This window comes from Kwoniella newhampshirensis, chromosome 11 (assembly GCF_039105145.1).
Source record: "Kwoniella newhampshirensis strain CBS 13917 chromosome 11, whole genome shotgun sequence".
In the NCBI taxonomy this organism is placed as follows: Eukaryota; Fungi; Basidiomycota; class Tremellomycetes; order Tremellales; family Cryptococcaceae; genus Kwoniella; species Kwoniella newhampshirensis.
In genome coordinates, this window is record NC_089964.1 from 1091696 (window position 1) to 1106486 (window position 14791).

General features: G+C 51.6%; 6 protein-coding genes across 6 annotated transcripts; 3 read left to right on the forward strand and 3 right to left on the reverse strand.

Moving 5' to 3' along the window:
- Nucleotides 1–125: 125 nt before the first annotated feature.
- On the forward strand, nucleotides 126–2051 carry IAR55_005569 (uncharacterized protein; the record flags this gene model as incomplete). The annotated part of the gene is made up of 8 exons (XM_066948660.1): nucleotides 126–194; nucleotides 276–534; nucleotides 596–615; nucleotides 681–947; nucleotides 1008–1182; nucleotides 1280–1643; nucleotides 1713–1829; nucleotides 1895–2051. 8 exons carry the CDS (start codon nucleotides 126–128, stop codon nucleotides 2049–2051), a joined length of 1428 nt encoding a protein of 475 aa, XP_066801228.1.
- Nucleotides 2052–2132: 81 nt separating this feature from the next.
- IAR55_005570 (uncharacterized protein) lies at nucleotides 2133–4340 on the reverse strand (the record flags this gene model as incomplete). The annotated part of the gene is made up of 11 exons (XM_066948661.1): nucleotides 2133–2210; nucleotides 2265–2380; nucleotides 2443–2584; nucleotides 2640–2834; nucleotides 2883–2970; nucleotides 3027–3657; nucleotides 3706–3727; nucleotides 3779–4012; nucleotides 4074–4125; nucleotides 4187–4217; nucleotides 4283–4340. The coding sequence occupies 11 exons, from the start codon at nucleotides 4338–4340 to the stop codon at nucleotides 2133–2135; spliced, it is 1647 nt and encodes a 548-aa protein (XP_066801229.1).
- Nucleotides 4341–4769: 429 nt separating this feature from the next.
- On the reverse strand, nucleotides 4770–5584 carry IAR55_005571 (uncharacterized protein; the record flags this gene model as incomplete). Its single annotated transcript, XM_066948662.1, has 5 exons — nucleotides 4770–4859; nucleotides 4919–5076; nucleotides 5138–5266; nucleotides 5337–5415; nucleotides 5462–5584. The coding sequence occupies 5 exons, from the start codon at nucleotides 5582–5584 to the stop codon at nucleotides 4770–4772; spliced, it is 579 nt and encodes a 192-aa protein (XP_066801230.1).
- A 533-nt stretch (nucleotides 5585–6117) lies between these two features.
- On the forward strand, nucleotides 6118–8030 carry IAR55_005572 (uncharacterized protein; the record flags this gene model as incomplete). Its single annotated transcript, XM_066948663.1, has 5 exons — nucleotides 6118–6596; nucleotides 6659–7061; nucleotides 7110–7138; nucleotides 7194–7414; nucleotides 7507–8030. 5 exons carry the CDS (start codon nucleotides 6118–6120, stop codon nucleotides 8028–8030), a joined length of 1656 nt encoding a protein of 551 aa, XP_066801231.1.
- Nucleotides 8031–8145: 115 nt separating this feature from the next.
- On the reverse strand, nucleotides 8146–10448 carry IAR55_005573 (uncharacterized protein; the record flags this gene model as incomplete). Its single annotated transcript, XM_066948664.1, has 10 exons — nucleotides 8146–8360; nucleotides 8414–8582; nucleotides 8650–8894; nucleotides 8962–9000; nucleotides 9056–9290; nucleotides 9366–9685; nucleotides 9756–9821; nucleotides 9885–9957; nucleotides 10021–10130; nucleotides 10184–10448. 10 exons carry the CDS (start codon nucleotides 10446–10448, stop codon nucleotides 8146–8148), a joined length of 1737 nt encoding a protein of 578 aa, XP_066801232.1.
- A 705-nt stretch (nucleotides 10449–11153) lies between these two features.
- On the forward strand, nucleotides 11154–14621 carry IAR55_005574 (uncharacterized protein; the record flags this gene model as incomplete). The annotated part of the gene is made up of 9 exons (XM_066948665.1): nucleotides 11154–11209; nucleotides 11269–11632; nucleotides 11693–11879; nucleotides 11933–12225; nucleotides 12277–12940; nucleotides 12987–13492; nucleotides 13687–13797; nucleotides 13881–14238; nucleotides 14392–14621. The coding sequence occupies 9 exons, from the start codon at nucleotides 11154–11156 to the stop codon at nucleotides 14619–14621; spliced, it is 2769 nt and encodes a 922-aa protein (XP_066801233.1).
- Between the last annotated feature and the right edge of the window lie 170 nt (nucleotides 14622–14791).

Here is a 14791-nt window from a genome sequence, read left to right on the forward strand (position 1 = left end):
TACATCCTCTCGAGTGGATGACTTGGAGCCCACGATGCTGGTAGTGGCCAGTCGTCTATTTGCTAGACGTCTAACGTGCATCGACAACAATACGGGTCACCAATATCGAGCAGAGGACATTGACCATGGCGATCTCCAAACGGCAGCTCGCTGTGCTCCTCCTAGCGAGGATCGTCGAGCCTATAGGTTATGCGGTAAGTGTCTCTCTGTCTGTCTGTCCTTCCAAAAAAACGAAAAACACATTTACGAGCAGCGCTAATCTCATCAACTACCAGATCCTATTTCCCTTCGTCAATAACATGATGGAAGATATCTTACCGGACGTGCCCAAGGCCAGCATCGGTAAATACTCTGGAGCGATCGAGAGCGTCTGGGCGTTCTCTTCCGTGCTGTTCATGTATCGATGGGGTAAACTGTCAGACAAGATCGGGAGGAAGCCGGTGATCTTGGGAGGACTGTTCGGGTTGTCGTTCAGTCTGGTGATGTTTGGGCTGAGCAAGAGTTTCTGGTGGGCAATGGGTGCTAGAGCGTTGAGTGAGTTGTCGTATGCATCATCCGAACTTGTGGACAATTGGCTCATTGCCCGTCACTCCAGGTGGGATGCTCTGTGGGAATGTATGTATCGTCATCCAGAATCTGAGAGGTCTCGCTTCACAAGGTACTGATCTGCCTCGGTTTAGGCTTCAGTCATGAGAGCAGTCCTTGGCGAGATCACGACAAAGGAGACCGAAGGCTGGGTCTATCCTCTCTGGACCATTTGCTGGGACTTGTCATGCGTGATCGCCCCGGCGATCGGCGCATTGGTCCAGAACCCTGCCAAACAGTATCCCAACTCGTGGATCGGTCAGATAGATCTTCTCAAGAAGTTCCCTTACTTTTTACCGTGCGCTCTAGCTGCCTCGTTGTCGTTCTTGGCTTCTTTCTTGGTCTTGTTCTGCTTGGACGAGGTGCGTCGAGAAGTCGTGACCAGCTTATGTCTTATCTGCAAGCTGATCTCCGGAGATCAGACATTACCTGCAAAGAGAAAAGCTATGGACAAGGATGCGATGACGTCCCCGACCGAGACGACCAGTCTGTTGTCACACCAATCTGACGAATTGACCGAGGTCCTGCCGACGACCCACACGTTCATGGATCTGATCTCGATCAGGCCCGTCCAACAAGTAATCATTTCACAGTTCTGTGAGTCAACATGCTATGCGATGTATATCCGACCTCGTTTCCGATTACATACTTCCATAATGTCAGGTGCTAATTTCTTCCCGTTTCACTCACCTAGTGATCACCCTCGCAGCCATGTCATTCGACGCCGTTCTCGTCCTGTTCTTCTACTCCTCTCCCACATTAGGAGGTATCGGACTCCTTCCTTCCGGTATCGCTCTTATCCTCTCCCTCAAAGGCGGCCTCTCCATCATCCTCTCACTCCTCTTCTTCCCCCTCGCTCAGAGGAAGTTCGGCGTGAGGATTTTGTATCCCTTCTTCGCCAGTTGCTGGATCGTGTGTTTCATCATCCCGCCACTCATGAACCTCTTGGTCTCGGGATCGCATGGCGAGTATTGGATCGATCACGGGATGTTGAAGAAGTTATGGGTCGTCATCATTCCTTTCCTCCTTTTCTACGTTTTTGGAGATTTCTGTTTCCCGTAAGTCTTAACCACGCCCCTCATGCTCTTGCGATAATCTGCGAAAGAAGGACGTCTGACCCGACTCAGATTGAATATGATGGCGCTCAACGCCGTCGCACCCTCTGCCTCTTCTCTTGGTGCGATCAATGCCGTTGCATTGGTCGTCAGCGCTTTGGCACGATCAGTCGGACCAGCAACTGCGGGGTGAGTCCGGCCTTCGCATTTGGTCTCACAGATACAGCGAATTGACTGGAACCCTATCATCACAGTGCTCTATACAGTCTAAGTGCGGAAAAGAATTTCCCAATTGTATGGATCGTATTCGGAGGGATTTGTACCGTTACCACCTTGCAGAGCACTCGGGTGAAGGGGAGACAAGAGACAAAGGTCGTGTCAGAGGAAGATGCAACGGGAAACGACATGTAGCTCGTGATGATTCATAGATCGTAGAAATGTAGATACAATAAACATGACAAAATACTTTCACAACTCTCAACCTTCTAGGGTCTACAAGAACAACAGTCCGGAATTGGTGGCTTGTCTCCATGATGGGTCTTCGGCACCTTGATCTCGTAGGGTATACAACTAATCAACGCCCCGAGTCAGCTCACATTCCAGTATACCAACTGCATCACTCACTCTTTCAAGCATTCTCAGAGCCTCCTCGACATCGTACGAGAATGCAAATGTCGACCTTAAGCCTGACAACAGCTTCCTTGCCAAATCTCTTCCTTCCACGTCTACCATCAAAGAACCTGACAGACACACGAGCGTCAGTCGAGGCAATCCCGGCAATGGTGACAGTAATGAGACCCACCAGCTATGACTGTTGGGAGAAGAAGGCCGATGACCCATCCTGTATCACGAGACGTCTCGAGGATTCGAAGAGCACTGGAGGCGGAAGATTGTACAACCGGATCAGAGTGGGGATAATGAAGAAGGTCAACATAGATGACAACCTGCAACGGGCCCGTTAGCTGGGACTAGAGACACCAGTGGAAGAGGGGGACATACCCTCATCGAATGCATCGTGATCAGATTGCCGACCTGGACGCGAGTGAGGTCGTTCTCCTCCCCTATGTTGTTCTCCCAGATCTCCAATTCGAGTAGCAGGTCTTGAACTTTTTGCTCGTGTTGAGATATGTACGACTGATCGTGAAGAGCCGAAAGGGCCATATTTTCGTGCACGAGCATGTTGATTCGGTTCATCTGGGTGGTCAGATCAGATGGGATATTGACACGATACATCCAACTCACCAATTCGACCATTCCTCTATCCATTCCATAAGCCGTGTGAACAGTGTCAGTTTCGTCGGGGGACGAAGATTCCGAGCTGTAGTCAAACCTTTGGACGTTTCAGCTTGGTCAGCACAGACCGTGCAAGCCCTTCTTCACACTCACCACCATGGAGCAAACGGCTCAAACATCAAGCTCGGCGCTGAACCTGAAGCTAAACAGTGACAAACATCCATGACGACCAAGTTCTCCAGCAGGGTCCTTACTCTCAGCAGAGCTGACTTCGACTCCGCGTTGGCATCTTCTAACATCTTGGCAGGTCCTCCTCTCAGTTCGATGACTTTCAAAGCTACTTCGAAAGCCACTTTCCAATTGGCATCTCCAGCTAGAGACCGCGAAATGACGACCGACACCGTACTTGACAGTAACATGTCCAACGTTTCCAGGTTGACTCGTTGATCCTTTCGCATTTTCAAAGCTATTGCCGCCTTGCAGAGCTCCAGAGATGCGTTGGAGCAATGATCACCTATGGCTCTCATGCGCTGCTGATTCTCCGAAGTGGGTGAGACATAAAGGATTGAAGGAGTACCCCATCGCCCCACTGGCGAGGAAGTCAGATACCTCTTCTCTTGTTGCATGTAGATGGAGGATTGGTGGATCGCCGCAATGGAGATGAGGGACAGCAGTTGAGCGTCTGATTCGAACGATGATCCGCGAGGATGTTGGAGGCATTGCGTGATGTCGAGAAATTGGACCGGTTTGTCATCGATAGGTATGGCGTACATCATTACAGTGCCTATGAAACGATCAGGACTCGCACGTTTACCTCGTCTGGATTACTCACCAAAGCATAAGAGATGTTTCATCTGTTCACGTCAGTACCGCATATGGCATCTCTGTGACATGGGTTCACTCACCAACTCCCTCTCTTGAGGGTCAGGAAAAGTCATGATTAGGGGATCCGTCGGTGCCATCGATATGGAGAACGGGGTACCAGATGATTCTCCATTACCCCTGTTCGGAGGGCGGTGTCGTACCCGCCCATTCTCGTCCAGTTCTTCAAATCGATTGCTGTCTTCGGTGAAGGAGTACCGAGGCCTCTTGATGGTCACGATTTTCTGCTTGGGGGTAGGAGGGGGCGGGTATACGCACTGCAAGGGAGAGAATCTGTCAGAAGATGATCTTGTGAGATGATCGGCGCATGTCACTCACTTGACCTTTGGCATGTTGGCATCTCCGACAAACAGGTTTCTCCTCATCACACCTAGCAGTCAAATGGAAGACTCAGCCCCGAGTACTGGTTTCTAGAAGTGAGCTCCACTCACTTGTGCTTCCCCTTTCTGCACCGAAGACACCCTAAGACGAGGGGTTCAATGTCAAACCACGAACAAAAGACCTAGTGGGATTGTCGTCGCACTCACCTGTCTTTGTCCTTGTGAATCTGGGTTTGAAGGCGTCGTCAGATATGGCAGGATTCATGCTTGCTTGGCATCAAACAGATTCGGTCAGATCAAAGAGAAGGGAAAGTTTCCAAGGCGGCGAGGAAAGAGAGAAGGGAGAAGAGAGAGAAAGAGAGAGTCTGAATACAGATAACAGAGATAAGGGGCGGAGCAAATATGACTATACTCGAGTGTGATTCGCTTACAAACTGACTACTGACCACTGACTGTCACTCGTGCACATTGATAGATAGAATTGGAGCTCAGGGTCGAGGTGAAATGGGATTACAAGTAATTTGGTAATATGTTGTCTACGGTGCTTGAGTTGTGTACGCGGGGCCTAGCCGCGGATTACGAAATGTCATTTCAAAGCTTTCATATCAATTTGTAATACACAGCATATATGCATGATTGAAATAAACGCGTCATGGGAATCGCAAGGACCAACTTCGAATTCACTACCATGTCGCTACATCTGAAGGTTGACGAGATCAACAAAGCTGATGCAAATGATGGCGATCAATGCATAGTCGACGTTGGGCGCGACCTCGATTTGAAGCTGGCCGCGATGCTTATCAGCCACATGCGTGGACAACAGCTTATCCCGCTCGCACTCACATCGCAGGTCAACCATTTGGCTTTCCACACCTCAGCTACGACCTCGTTGTCGAAGAACACCTGAGCTCTTTGCGAGAGCTTGCCACGCAGCTCGAGGGTCTTTGTGTCGTGTGTGGTCTGATCGACAAACGTTCCCTTGAGCTTGTAAGAGACTTTGACTGTAGGCGTACATGCATTAGCTTTCCTTTTTTGTATGCGCCTCCTGATCCGCCGACCCACGAGAGTTATAATCCCAGTAGATCAGACCGACGTCCTTTCCTTGCCGAGTGTGGATGGTCGTCCTCCTCGAAGATGAAGACGGATTGGTGTCAACGGTGTACACTTCAGCTCCTTGAGCATCACTGATGACTGGAGCAGGATAGTCACCAATGTCAGCCATGCGTTCTGTCATCTCGCATTAACCACAAGGTGGACTCACTCTTGGTCAATGCAAGGTTAGCCTTCCCTTCGCATGCAAGGAGAACCCTTCCATCGGCGTCTTTGACTTTGAAATCATTCTGAACCAACCTTATCAGCAACTGAAGGGCGGATCAAAGCACTCACGCCAGACCAGGATCTCGACTTCTTGTCAAGGACCAGGTGGACTGGCTCTGGGAGACAGAACCTGGTATCGATGCCGATAGGTTCCTCAAACGTGGTGATTGGGAGGTGAGTGGGTGGCTTCATGACTCGGAGAGGTCCACATTGAAGGTTGTGATGAAAGGCAGGGGACTCGCCCTCACACATACATTATATATAACTCACAAGAAGGAAGGAGAGCAAATCAACGGAAAGTCCCCGAGCCATTTCCTCGGGAAACCCGAACAGTAATCGCACTTTCACATTTCACTCTTCTTTTACACCCTTCTTCGTCAATCGCTTTCCTCGTCTTCGTCTCCGGTCCACATGTCAACATGTCCACGTCATCGAGAGAGATGCATCATGGAGGTGAGTCATGCCTTTGTCACCATCTCAAAGATCTTTCCATTACATGCGATGTAGATCCCCTTATCGATGTCGTTCTTTGACCAGGTGCTCGGAGAAGCCGTTCACCACCTTCCACCAAGGTCTACCGAGCATGTCAGGACTGCGTCAGGTCCAAGACGCGCTGCGAAGGAGTCACCTCACTGGGATGCTTGCGATGTAGGAGGAGGGAGAGACCTTGTACCCTTGCGGGTGTCGTGAGTGCTGAGGAAAGCCCATGGCGTCATGAGGGAGGGATGAGCGGTCAACGGCAGCCTAGCGACTCTCCGACTCTCAATGAGAAATATGAGATCCTAGCTCGAAGACTGGAGCAGGTCGAAGCAGCTTATGCACAACAAACTGCTTCATTACTGGGATCATCGTCAATAGTGCAAAGCCGACCCGACGTTTTTCCAACTCCCACCTCGAGTACTCCAACCTTCTATGCAGAACAATCGACTGGCAGTACTTCCAACTGGCGTCCGGATACCTCTTACGCACCCGTTCCCAGCTCCACCACTAGGGGCCGACATGAAGCTCTGTCTGTATGGCCCGACCTGATCACTATGCGACCTCGTCCACCCGATTACGAGGGTTTCAGAAAGAATAACTCTCGACATCCCGCGACCATCCATTTTCAAGAAACGTCGATGTGCGCAGTGGACGTGGATGGATTCCCGGACGCTGTCAAAAGAGGCTTGGTGAATGCTACCCAGGTGGACATGTACTTTCAACTGTGAGACTTTGCGAGACACCGGAGTCCGTCCACGCTTGTCGCAGTCCCTGATCTTGATCCAGGTTCAAGCATCGATTCTCCACCATCGCTCCGCTGATCCCCTTTCTCCTCACATCAAGTCCACTGCCGAAACACCCCTTCGTCGTCATCGCTGCTCTTTCTTTCATCCCCGAAGCTCTATCTGCTAACGATGTCGGTATCATCGAAGAAAGTGTCCTCTATGCTATGACGGGTACGACCAGCGTCGACGCAATGCTTGCTCTCTACATACTCAGCTTTGCCTCATTCGGCCCCAGCAGCGAGTTTCACATCCCTCTCACCCCCTTGAGGCTGGTATCGCTCGCGTGGACATTGGGGAAAGACTTGGGGCTGGAGCTCAAGGCAAGGCGGATATTGAGTACGGATGAAAGGGCTGAAGAGCTTCTATCGTCTTGGAATCAACCTCAACTCGAACAGCTCACGCTGGTAGGTTCCACTTTCCACTACACGCCACACCGTGCTGACAACACACAGTGGGAAGCAGTTAAAAACCGGTACAGCATGTGAGTGATCATCAGCTCAGCTCCGAAGAACACTTCATCAGCTGACCATCTCCAGACTTCAAATACAATACGCTCGATGCGGCGAACTGCCAACTTTACTTTCACCCCAGCTGCCCAACCATCAGTCCGATCACATACGACATTGCATTGTGCACTTGCGAAGTGAAGCCAAGCTCGTCGAGATCTGCAGAAACCTTGTGGAAGAAGTGGCGATTGCCGAGGTCGAGTCGACGCAGAACTGGCCGGACTTCGTGCCGCTGGTCGTCCAGTGGGAAGGTGTGAACAGCGAGATGGAAAGTTTGAGGCGCACTTGCGAGACTAACGATGGTAGGTGTCACACTCATCAACTTCCTCTCTGACCCTCACAGTCCTTCTCATCGCGGAGACCTACACTCTTCCCTCGGCTCTCGCTCTGCGCCTGATACTTCTCGCACTCTGTCCGCCAAGTCCTGTCGCTGCCGAGACCGCCCATCTTGGTCACAACGTAGCCGGAGGAGCATGGGTGTTGTCGGCCAGATGTTTGATACACGATTTCATGCCTCGGCTGTACTCTACCTCTGAAGGCGAAGAAATTACCGTCACCCTTCCTGTTTGCGTGTCAATCGTGGTAGCCATTGCTATCGCAACGGCACGGCGGATATTGGTGGTCACGCGCGGATCGCCTTCTCCACCCATCGACGAGCAGCAGGTGGAAGCGGCAGAGCGATACCTCGCCCGACTGGATGGGTTCCCTGGTAGAGCCATGAAAGGTATGTGGGAGGACTTGTCTGAGTATAAGGAGAACGGAAATGAGGATGCGGAGCAGCAAGGTTTAGCGGAACTAAACTTTGATCTCTTCGATTGGGATATGCTCTTTCCCACGTCTTCTTCTGGAGACAGTCTAGGGATATGAACTGTGTAATTTCTTCCATAAGCTAGCATCTGACGCCGCACTGAGCATTGTTTGTTTACGTCTATGGTCTATTAATGAGCGATGACAGCATTTCCTATCATCTGTGTGCCTCGCCTTACTCCCTCATGGGAACGATCTGAACCGCTTCCAGGTCATCCTTAGAGTCCATGGCCGATCGCTCGACGGGGTTGCGCGGCTGATCGGATGACGAAGGCTTCTCGGGTTCGCCAAAGGTCCCGAAGATATCGTACTCATCCACCTCACCAAGTCCAGCCGGTGGCCAAATCTTTGACAAGGCTAGGAAGACCACTCCCGAAATTGCGAAGCCGACTGTGAAGCTCATCAGCTTTGCACACCTTTGCCGAAGACTAACAATCACTCACGTGGCCAACAAAGGTAATAGAGATGGGTGGCGCCAATGGGGACGGTCACGGTAGATACGCTTGTCAAGAATCCAGGGAAGAGAGGAGCGACGCCGCATACCCAAGCAATTGGAGCACGCCAATTGACACCCTTGACATAGTAGTAGATTGAGTCGGGCGTACAGAGGTACTAATCACAACAAGGGTCAGGGTCTTGTGTCTTCTTTCTCAACCTGGAATGGAGCGCATCAACTCACCAAGGAAGAGAGTTTGACCTTTTTGTTCCTCACAAACATGTAGTCGAAAACCATCATACCTGTCATGGGGGCGAGGAATGTGGCATAACCTGACATGACCGAGATATAGACCGTTGCACCCGACACCAAAGCCCAAGGACACATGGGAAGAGCCATGAGTGTCGTCAGGTAGGACCCTCGACGGATGTTGATCCACTTTGGGAAGAGAGAGGCAAGGTCGATACCCCCCGAAACGGCGTTTCCGGCTGGCATGACGGTCTTCGTCAGCTTGCTGTCTAATGTTTCTGTCGCCAATGTCAAGCGAGGACTCACCGATATTGATACCAAATTGTGCGACAAGGAAGGCCAAAGCTGGAAAAAAATAATCAGCGTTTGTCAGTCTGTACTTACGAACCGGTCGACGTACAAGCAAAGAACACAGCAGCTCTAGCACCTGGACCCCCGTTCTTCTGCACCACACTCAGCAGGGTATAAGGTTCCCACAACAGTCCTTCGTCAGGATAAAACTCTGCAGCGACGGAAGTACAGACGATCCCGATCAGACAGGTGAGGATGCCCATCACTGGGATCACAATCGCCTGTGAGAGGATTTGTGCACGCGGATGGACTGCGAATCGAGTGTAGTCGGAGTTGTTGAGAATCTATCATTGACCTCTCAGGTGTAAGCGATCTTGACCTTCAATGACTGTTGTGAACATGATGTGAATAGTACTTACACCCGCACAAATACTACCCATCTGAGAGGATATGCCATATACTATCGCCCAACCAAGTGCGGCCCCTCTGGCCTTTTCCACTCCCACAATTTCCATCGCTTGACCCCCGATCAAAGGTCCAGCACCATGAGCTCGAGCCAGCGACCAGAAGAAGAGAGCGAATACAGTGATTGTGGATATCGCAGATGTGAACAGGAACGGGATACGATAGTGCTCAGGAGGGATGTACAGGAGTGGGATGGATAGGACGAGAAAAAGGACGAAACACATAAAATCCGATCCGTCCATCGCAGTAGACACCGGGAACGGATTGTGCATATCTGCGGGAACTGGACTCAGCTGTCACTCGGGCATTTATGGACTTTATGCTTTGTGGAAACAAAGGCTCACGGTAGATTGCGGGGAAGATCGAGCCAAGAAGAGTCTTCAACACTTGGCCCCCGAACCATGCTTGAGCTGAAGTAGTCCGGTAGTCAGCACAGAGCTCTTTGCTTGACTTGAAGGGCAGGAGCTACTTACTAGCGCACCAAGTGAAAGACAAAGCGATTCGATTCAAAAGAGGGAAGAACGAAGCCTTCATACCCCATGTCATCTGCGAGACTTGTCAACCGGACACCCAGGGGTTGCCTTCATTGTTTCATGCTGACCGACTCACCCTGTTCCACATGGGGAATCCGACGTGCCACTCTGCACCGAAAAGGCCGGTCAAGATACATGCCCCTGCTACCAGGAGGTTTCCCACAACTACGACGGCCATGGCTTCGCCTGAAACATCCTGATAAGCTCTTGAACCATACTGTCGTTCGAACTTTACTTGCCAACGGATAGTCCAAGAGACAACAAGGAGGAGCCACCGGTCCAGCCAGAGATGTTGATACCTGTCGCACACCAGTACCCAACGTACGACCACGATCCCCAAGTCCTTCGATGAGGCGGGAGAGGTACGTTATCCCGATTGAGCTGTTCGTCAGCCATCACAATCATGATCATCACACCCACCCATCGCGTCTGTTCCCATACTTCCGCTTCCTCCTTTCGTTGCGGCACTTGTAGCTTGGCCAGCACGGCGTCCCTGTTCACCATGCTGCGATGAAAGATAATGCACGTTCTGTCACCTGTCTTTGTGAGAGCGATATTCAACTAGACGGCAAGTCGACAATGATTGAGCCGTGCGCGGGGATTCTTCGATGCTCGACTGCAGCTGGATATATTGCGTGAGTTGCTTATCTCTAACACGAAGGAACTACTACTCGTACTGTATCCCATTTACGTCCTGGAAACCCCACCCCCAGCGCCGCGTTCTCCGACGATAGCCAGCTCGCTCGTGAGCGCAATGGCGCCGCAGCAAGTGGTACCTCGAACTTTTTCATCAAGTCTGCATCGGTCAATTGACAAGAACCTTGATGGAGTCGGGAATCTTTGGCAGTCCAGTGTTCTAGAAGAACTGCAATGATAACTTATCCGAAGACAGGCCCAATCACTCACTCAGTTCCTTGAACACCGAGACGAGCGTGAGACCAGAACCGGAGGTGACCGGGATAGCGAACAGCGCTAAGCAAGTTGCCGCAAATGATGTTGTGGAACCGAGATGAGTGTGCGAGGGTGAGATAAGCTCGATCAACTTGGACTCCGCCGAGTCATGCATCTTTGCATCCGACGCCTTTCCCATCCTAAAGTAGGTCATTGCATGCACACGACTTGTCCCCGACAGTCCATGTTGATGTCAAAGGTCACTCCGTCTTCGTCGATTTGTGCTTTTGTCGTGGACAGACAGCATCAAAAGCCATCATGACGGTCACACGCAAATCGCTGAGGATCGGCGTCGATGTGGGCGGAACCAATACGTGAGTGTATTCCACTCATTCATGCTTGTGCGTTGAGCGAGCTGAGAAAGATCATGTAGCGATGCGGTCATTCTCGACCTCACTCCATCGACCACCACTCCTATCCTCGCGTCATTCAAGTCTCCCACCACTCCCGATGTTACGCTCGGCATTCAACGTGCCATCTCCGGTTGTCTCGAGCAAGCGTCCACGGACAGATCCCGCATTCAAGCCATCGCCATAGGCACGACATCGTTCGTGAACAGTCTCGTCGAGCGTGATGTACGAAAGCTAGAGAGAGTCGGTGTGATCAGGCTTTGCGGAGCACATAGTCGATTGTGTCCTCCTTTTGTTAGCTTTCCCTACGAGCTTCGTGCGGTCTTGGAAGGACCGGTGTGGATGGCCGAAGGAGGACTACAGGTTGACGGAAAAGAGATCTCCACTGTGAGCGCAATAACGTACACACAGTGGACACACAGTGAGGCGATACTGACAATACTACAGGTTGATGTGAACGAGATCAGGGGCATCTGCGTCGAGCTCAAGAAGCAAGATATAAAAACGGTCGCGGTTTCCGGTGTCTATTCTCCGATCGACCATGATCTCAAGCAGGAAGAGCAGGTGAGGGATGTCCTGAAAGCTGAGATTCCGGGTATCAAAGTCACCATATCCAAAGAGGTAGCGAACATCGGTGAGTAAGCTTATCAGCTCATGCATGGATCAATTCCACTGACGTTGGCAAAGGTCTACTGGAAAGAGAGAACGCAACTATACTCAACGCCTCTCTACTTGCGTTCGCCCAAGTCGCCGTATCAGGCTTCCGAGCTTCTCTCGAAGCCTTGGAACTCGACGTACCCCTCTTCCTGACCTCCAACGATGGCACACTTATGACATGTGATCAAGCCGAGCATTTCCCCATCAAGACTTTCAGCTCGGGCCCTACCAATTCAATGAGAGGTGCAAATTTCTTGGCTGGCTTGGCGAGCGGTGGAGCTCGAAAGGAGACCGCTCTGGTCATCGATGTCGGAGGAACGACTGTGGGTATAAATCCAGAGTTGTGCGTCAGCGCTGACCCCACCCTCTTGTAGACCGAAGTTGGCGTCCTCCTTCCCACTGGATTTCCTCGACAAGCAGGTGCACGTCATGAGCTATGCGGAGTGCCTCTCAACTTCTCGATGCCCCACGTTCACTCCTTCGGTCTCGGTGGTGGCTCTCGAGTCAGGGTAGACGAGCCCACTGGAAAGGTGACTGTGGGACCCGATTCGGTAGGGTACAGGATTGAGCAATGTCTTGCTTTTGGTGGAGAAACTCTCACGACGACAGATATCGTGGTCGCTGCTGGCCTCGCGCCCGATGTTGGGACTGTGGATCTCGTCAGGAAAGTGCCGAGAGCAGTCAGAGAGGCGGCTCAGGCAAGAATGAAGAACATGATCGAGCTAGCTCTAGAAAGCATGAAGACATCGACTCAGGATGTGCCCGTATACTTGGTGGGAGGCGGTGCGATTCTTGCACCTGATGTCCTCAAAGGAGTCAGCAAGGTGCATCGATTCCCTTTCTACGATGCAGCAAATGCTGTGGGAGCCGCTTGCGCACAAGTCTCTGGAGTGATCGACACCTTCGAAGACACGAGTACTAGTCCTCTGTCGGATGTGCGCAAGAAGGTGGAGCAGAGAGCTATCGATAAGGCTGCGGCTGCCGGTGCAGATCCGAACAATACAGTCATTGTAGAAACCGAAGTCATCCCGATCGCATGTGAGTGGATTGTGAATGGCACTAGCAGGGCACTGATCATTCTCAGACACATCTGGAAGGGCCCGATTCTACGTCAAAGCAGCCGGCCCATGGACCGGTGCGGCTGTCACCCTCGGCCCTCAGTCAAAGAAGAGCTCTTCGGGTACAAGCAACACAGACTCTCACTCTGTCAGATCTCTCCAACCAGCAAACATCCGTTCGAAACCCCTACCTACTATTGATGTCCCGGTTACAGCCGTTACCATCCTTTCTTACATTCCGCATGTCACCAACGAGCGAGAATGGATACTGTCCGAGGTCGACGCCGAATGGATTGCCATCGGCTGCTACATCTTAGGTTGCGGTGGCGGAGGTTCACCTTACTCGAAGTTTTTGGCAATACGAGAACTGCTACGGGCCGGCGCCACCATCAAAATTATCGATATATCAGAATTGCAGGACGATGACCTCGTGATCTGGGGAGGTGGAATGGGCAGTCCCGAAGTCTCGCAGGAAAGACTAGTCAACGAGGAGTATAACGAAGCTGTCCAGGAGTTGATGAGCTTTCTAAGGGTGAGCAATCTTTCAAGATGGGCGGACACTCATTGCAGATGGACCGATGTGCCGCTTTGGCAGCTCTCGAGATAGGTGGTGGAAATGGTATGATCAGCATGATCACGGGTGCGTCCACATACATCGATACTCCTGTTCTCGACGGAGATTTCATGGTGAGTATCTCATAGATAAGCTCTTGCTGATCAGTGAAGGGCCGGGCATATCCTACTGGGTGGCAGACCACGCCAAATGTATACGACACTGGCACTCGTGGCGAATCGATGCTGCCTGCTGCAATGAGCAGTGGCGACGGCAATGTTTCGGTAAGTCGCATGGTAGCAGAGCAGTGCTGACCTGGTAGGTAATGACGCGAGCTAAAAGCGACCGAGACGTCGATGCTGTGCAGCGCGGTGCCTGCGTCGAGATGGGCACGCATGCAGGAGTGGCCCATCGACCACTGACCAAGGCACAATGCGAGCGAGCTATGATCAAGAATACGGTCTCACAAGCTTGGCGATTAGGTCGGGCTGTGGTGCTGGCCAATAAGCAGTCCAACGTAAGCAATATCGGACGAATCCTGGTCGACGCATTGGGAGGCGACTCGAGCGCGAGAGTTCTGTTCAGCGGGAAAGTCGTCGATGTCAGCAGGAAAATCTTCAAGGGGCATAGTTACGGTGAGATCGTTATACAGGCTCTCAAAGCCGAGGAAGAGGAAGATGAAGATCCGTTGAACCCGAGGGAGAGGTTTGAGGGCACAATGACGAGTGAGTTGATCACCGAGAATTTGGCTGAACCAGTATGCAGTCCCATTCAAGAACGAGAATCTCATGTGTCAGCACACTATTGATGGTGTGACGAAGGTGAGTTCGCAATGTGATGACTGTCGCTGACTGGCCAGATCTCTGCTGGAGTGCCAGATCTCATCGCTGTCTTGGACGCGCAAACCGGACATGCACTCGGCACTCCAGACTACAAGTACGGACTCCGGGTATTTGTCCTCGGTATCACCGCTGCTCCACAGTGGACGGACACTCCTAGGGGTTTGGAGCTGGGAGCTCTCGGCGCATTCGGGTATGATGATATTCCATATGAGCCAATCGGCAAGTATGTGAAGCCTAGAAGCGTCATTGAGGAGTACGGCCCATGACACGATCGCTAGACGAATAGATTGACATGCATTGCATCTTTTATTTTCAGGTCGCACTTGATTCCGCTCCGATAGATAACACTACACCAGATCTTGATCCTTTCCAATACAGTAGCTAAATCGCCCTGACCTCAAAGCCCAAAACTTTCCATCCGGCAGCACTTTCCAGG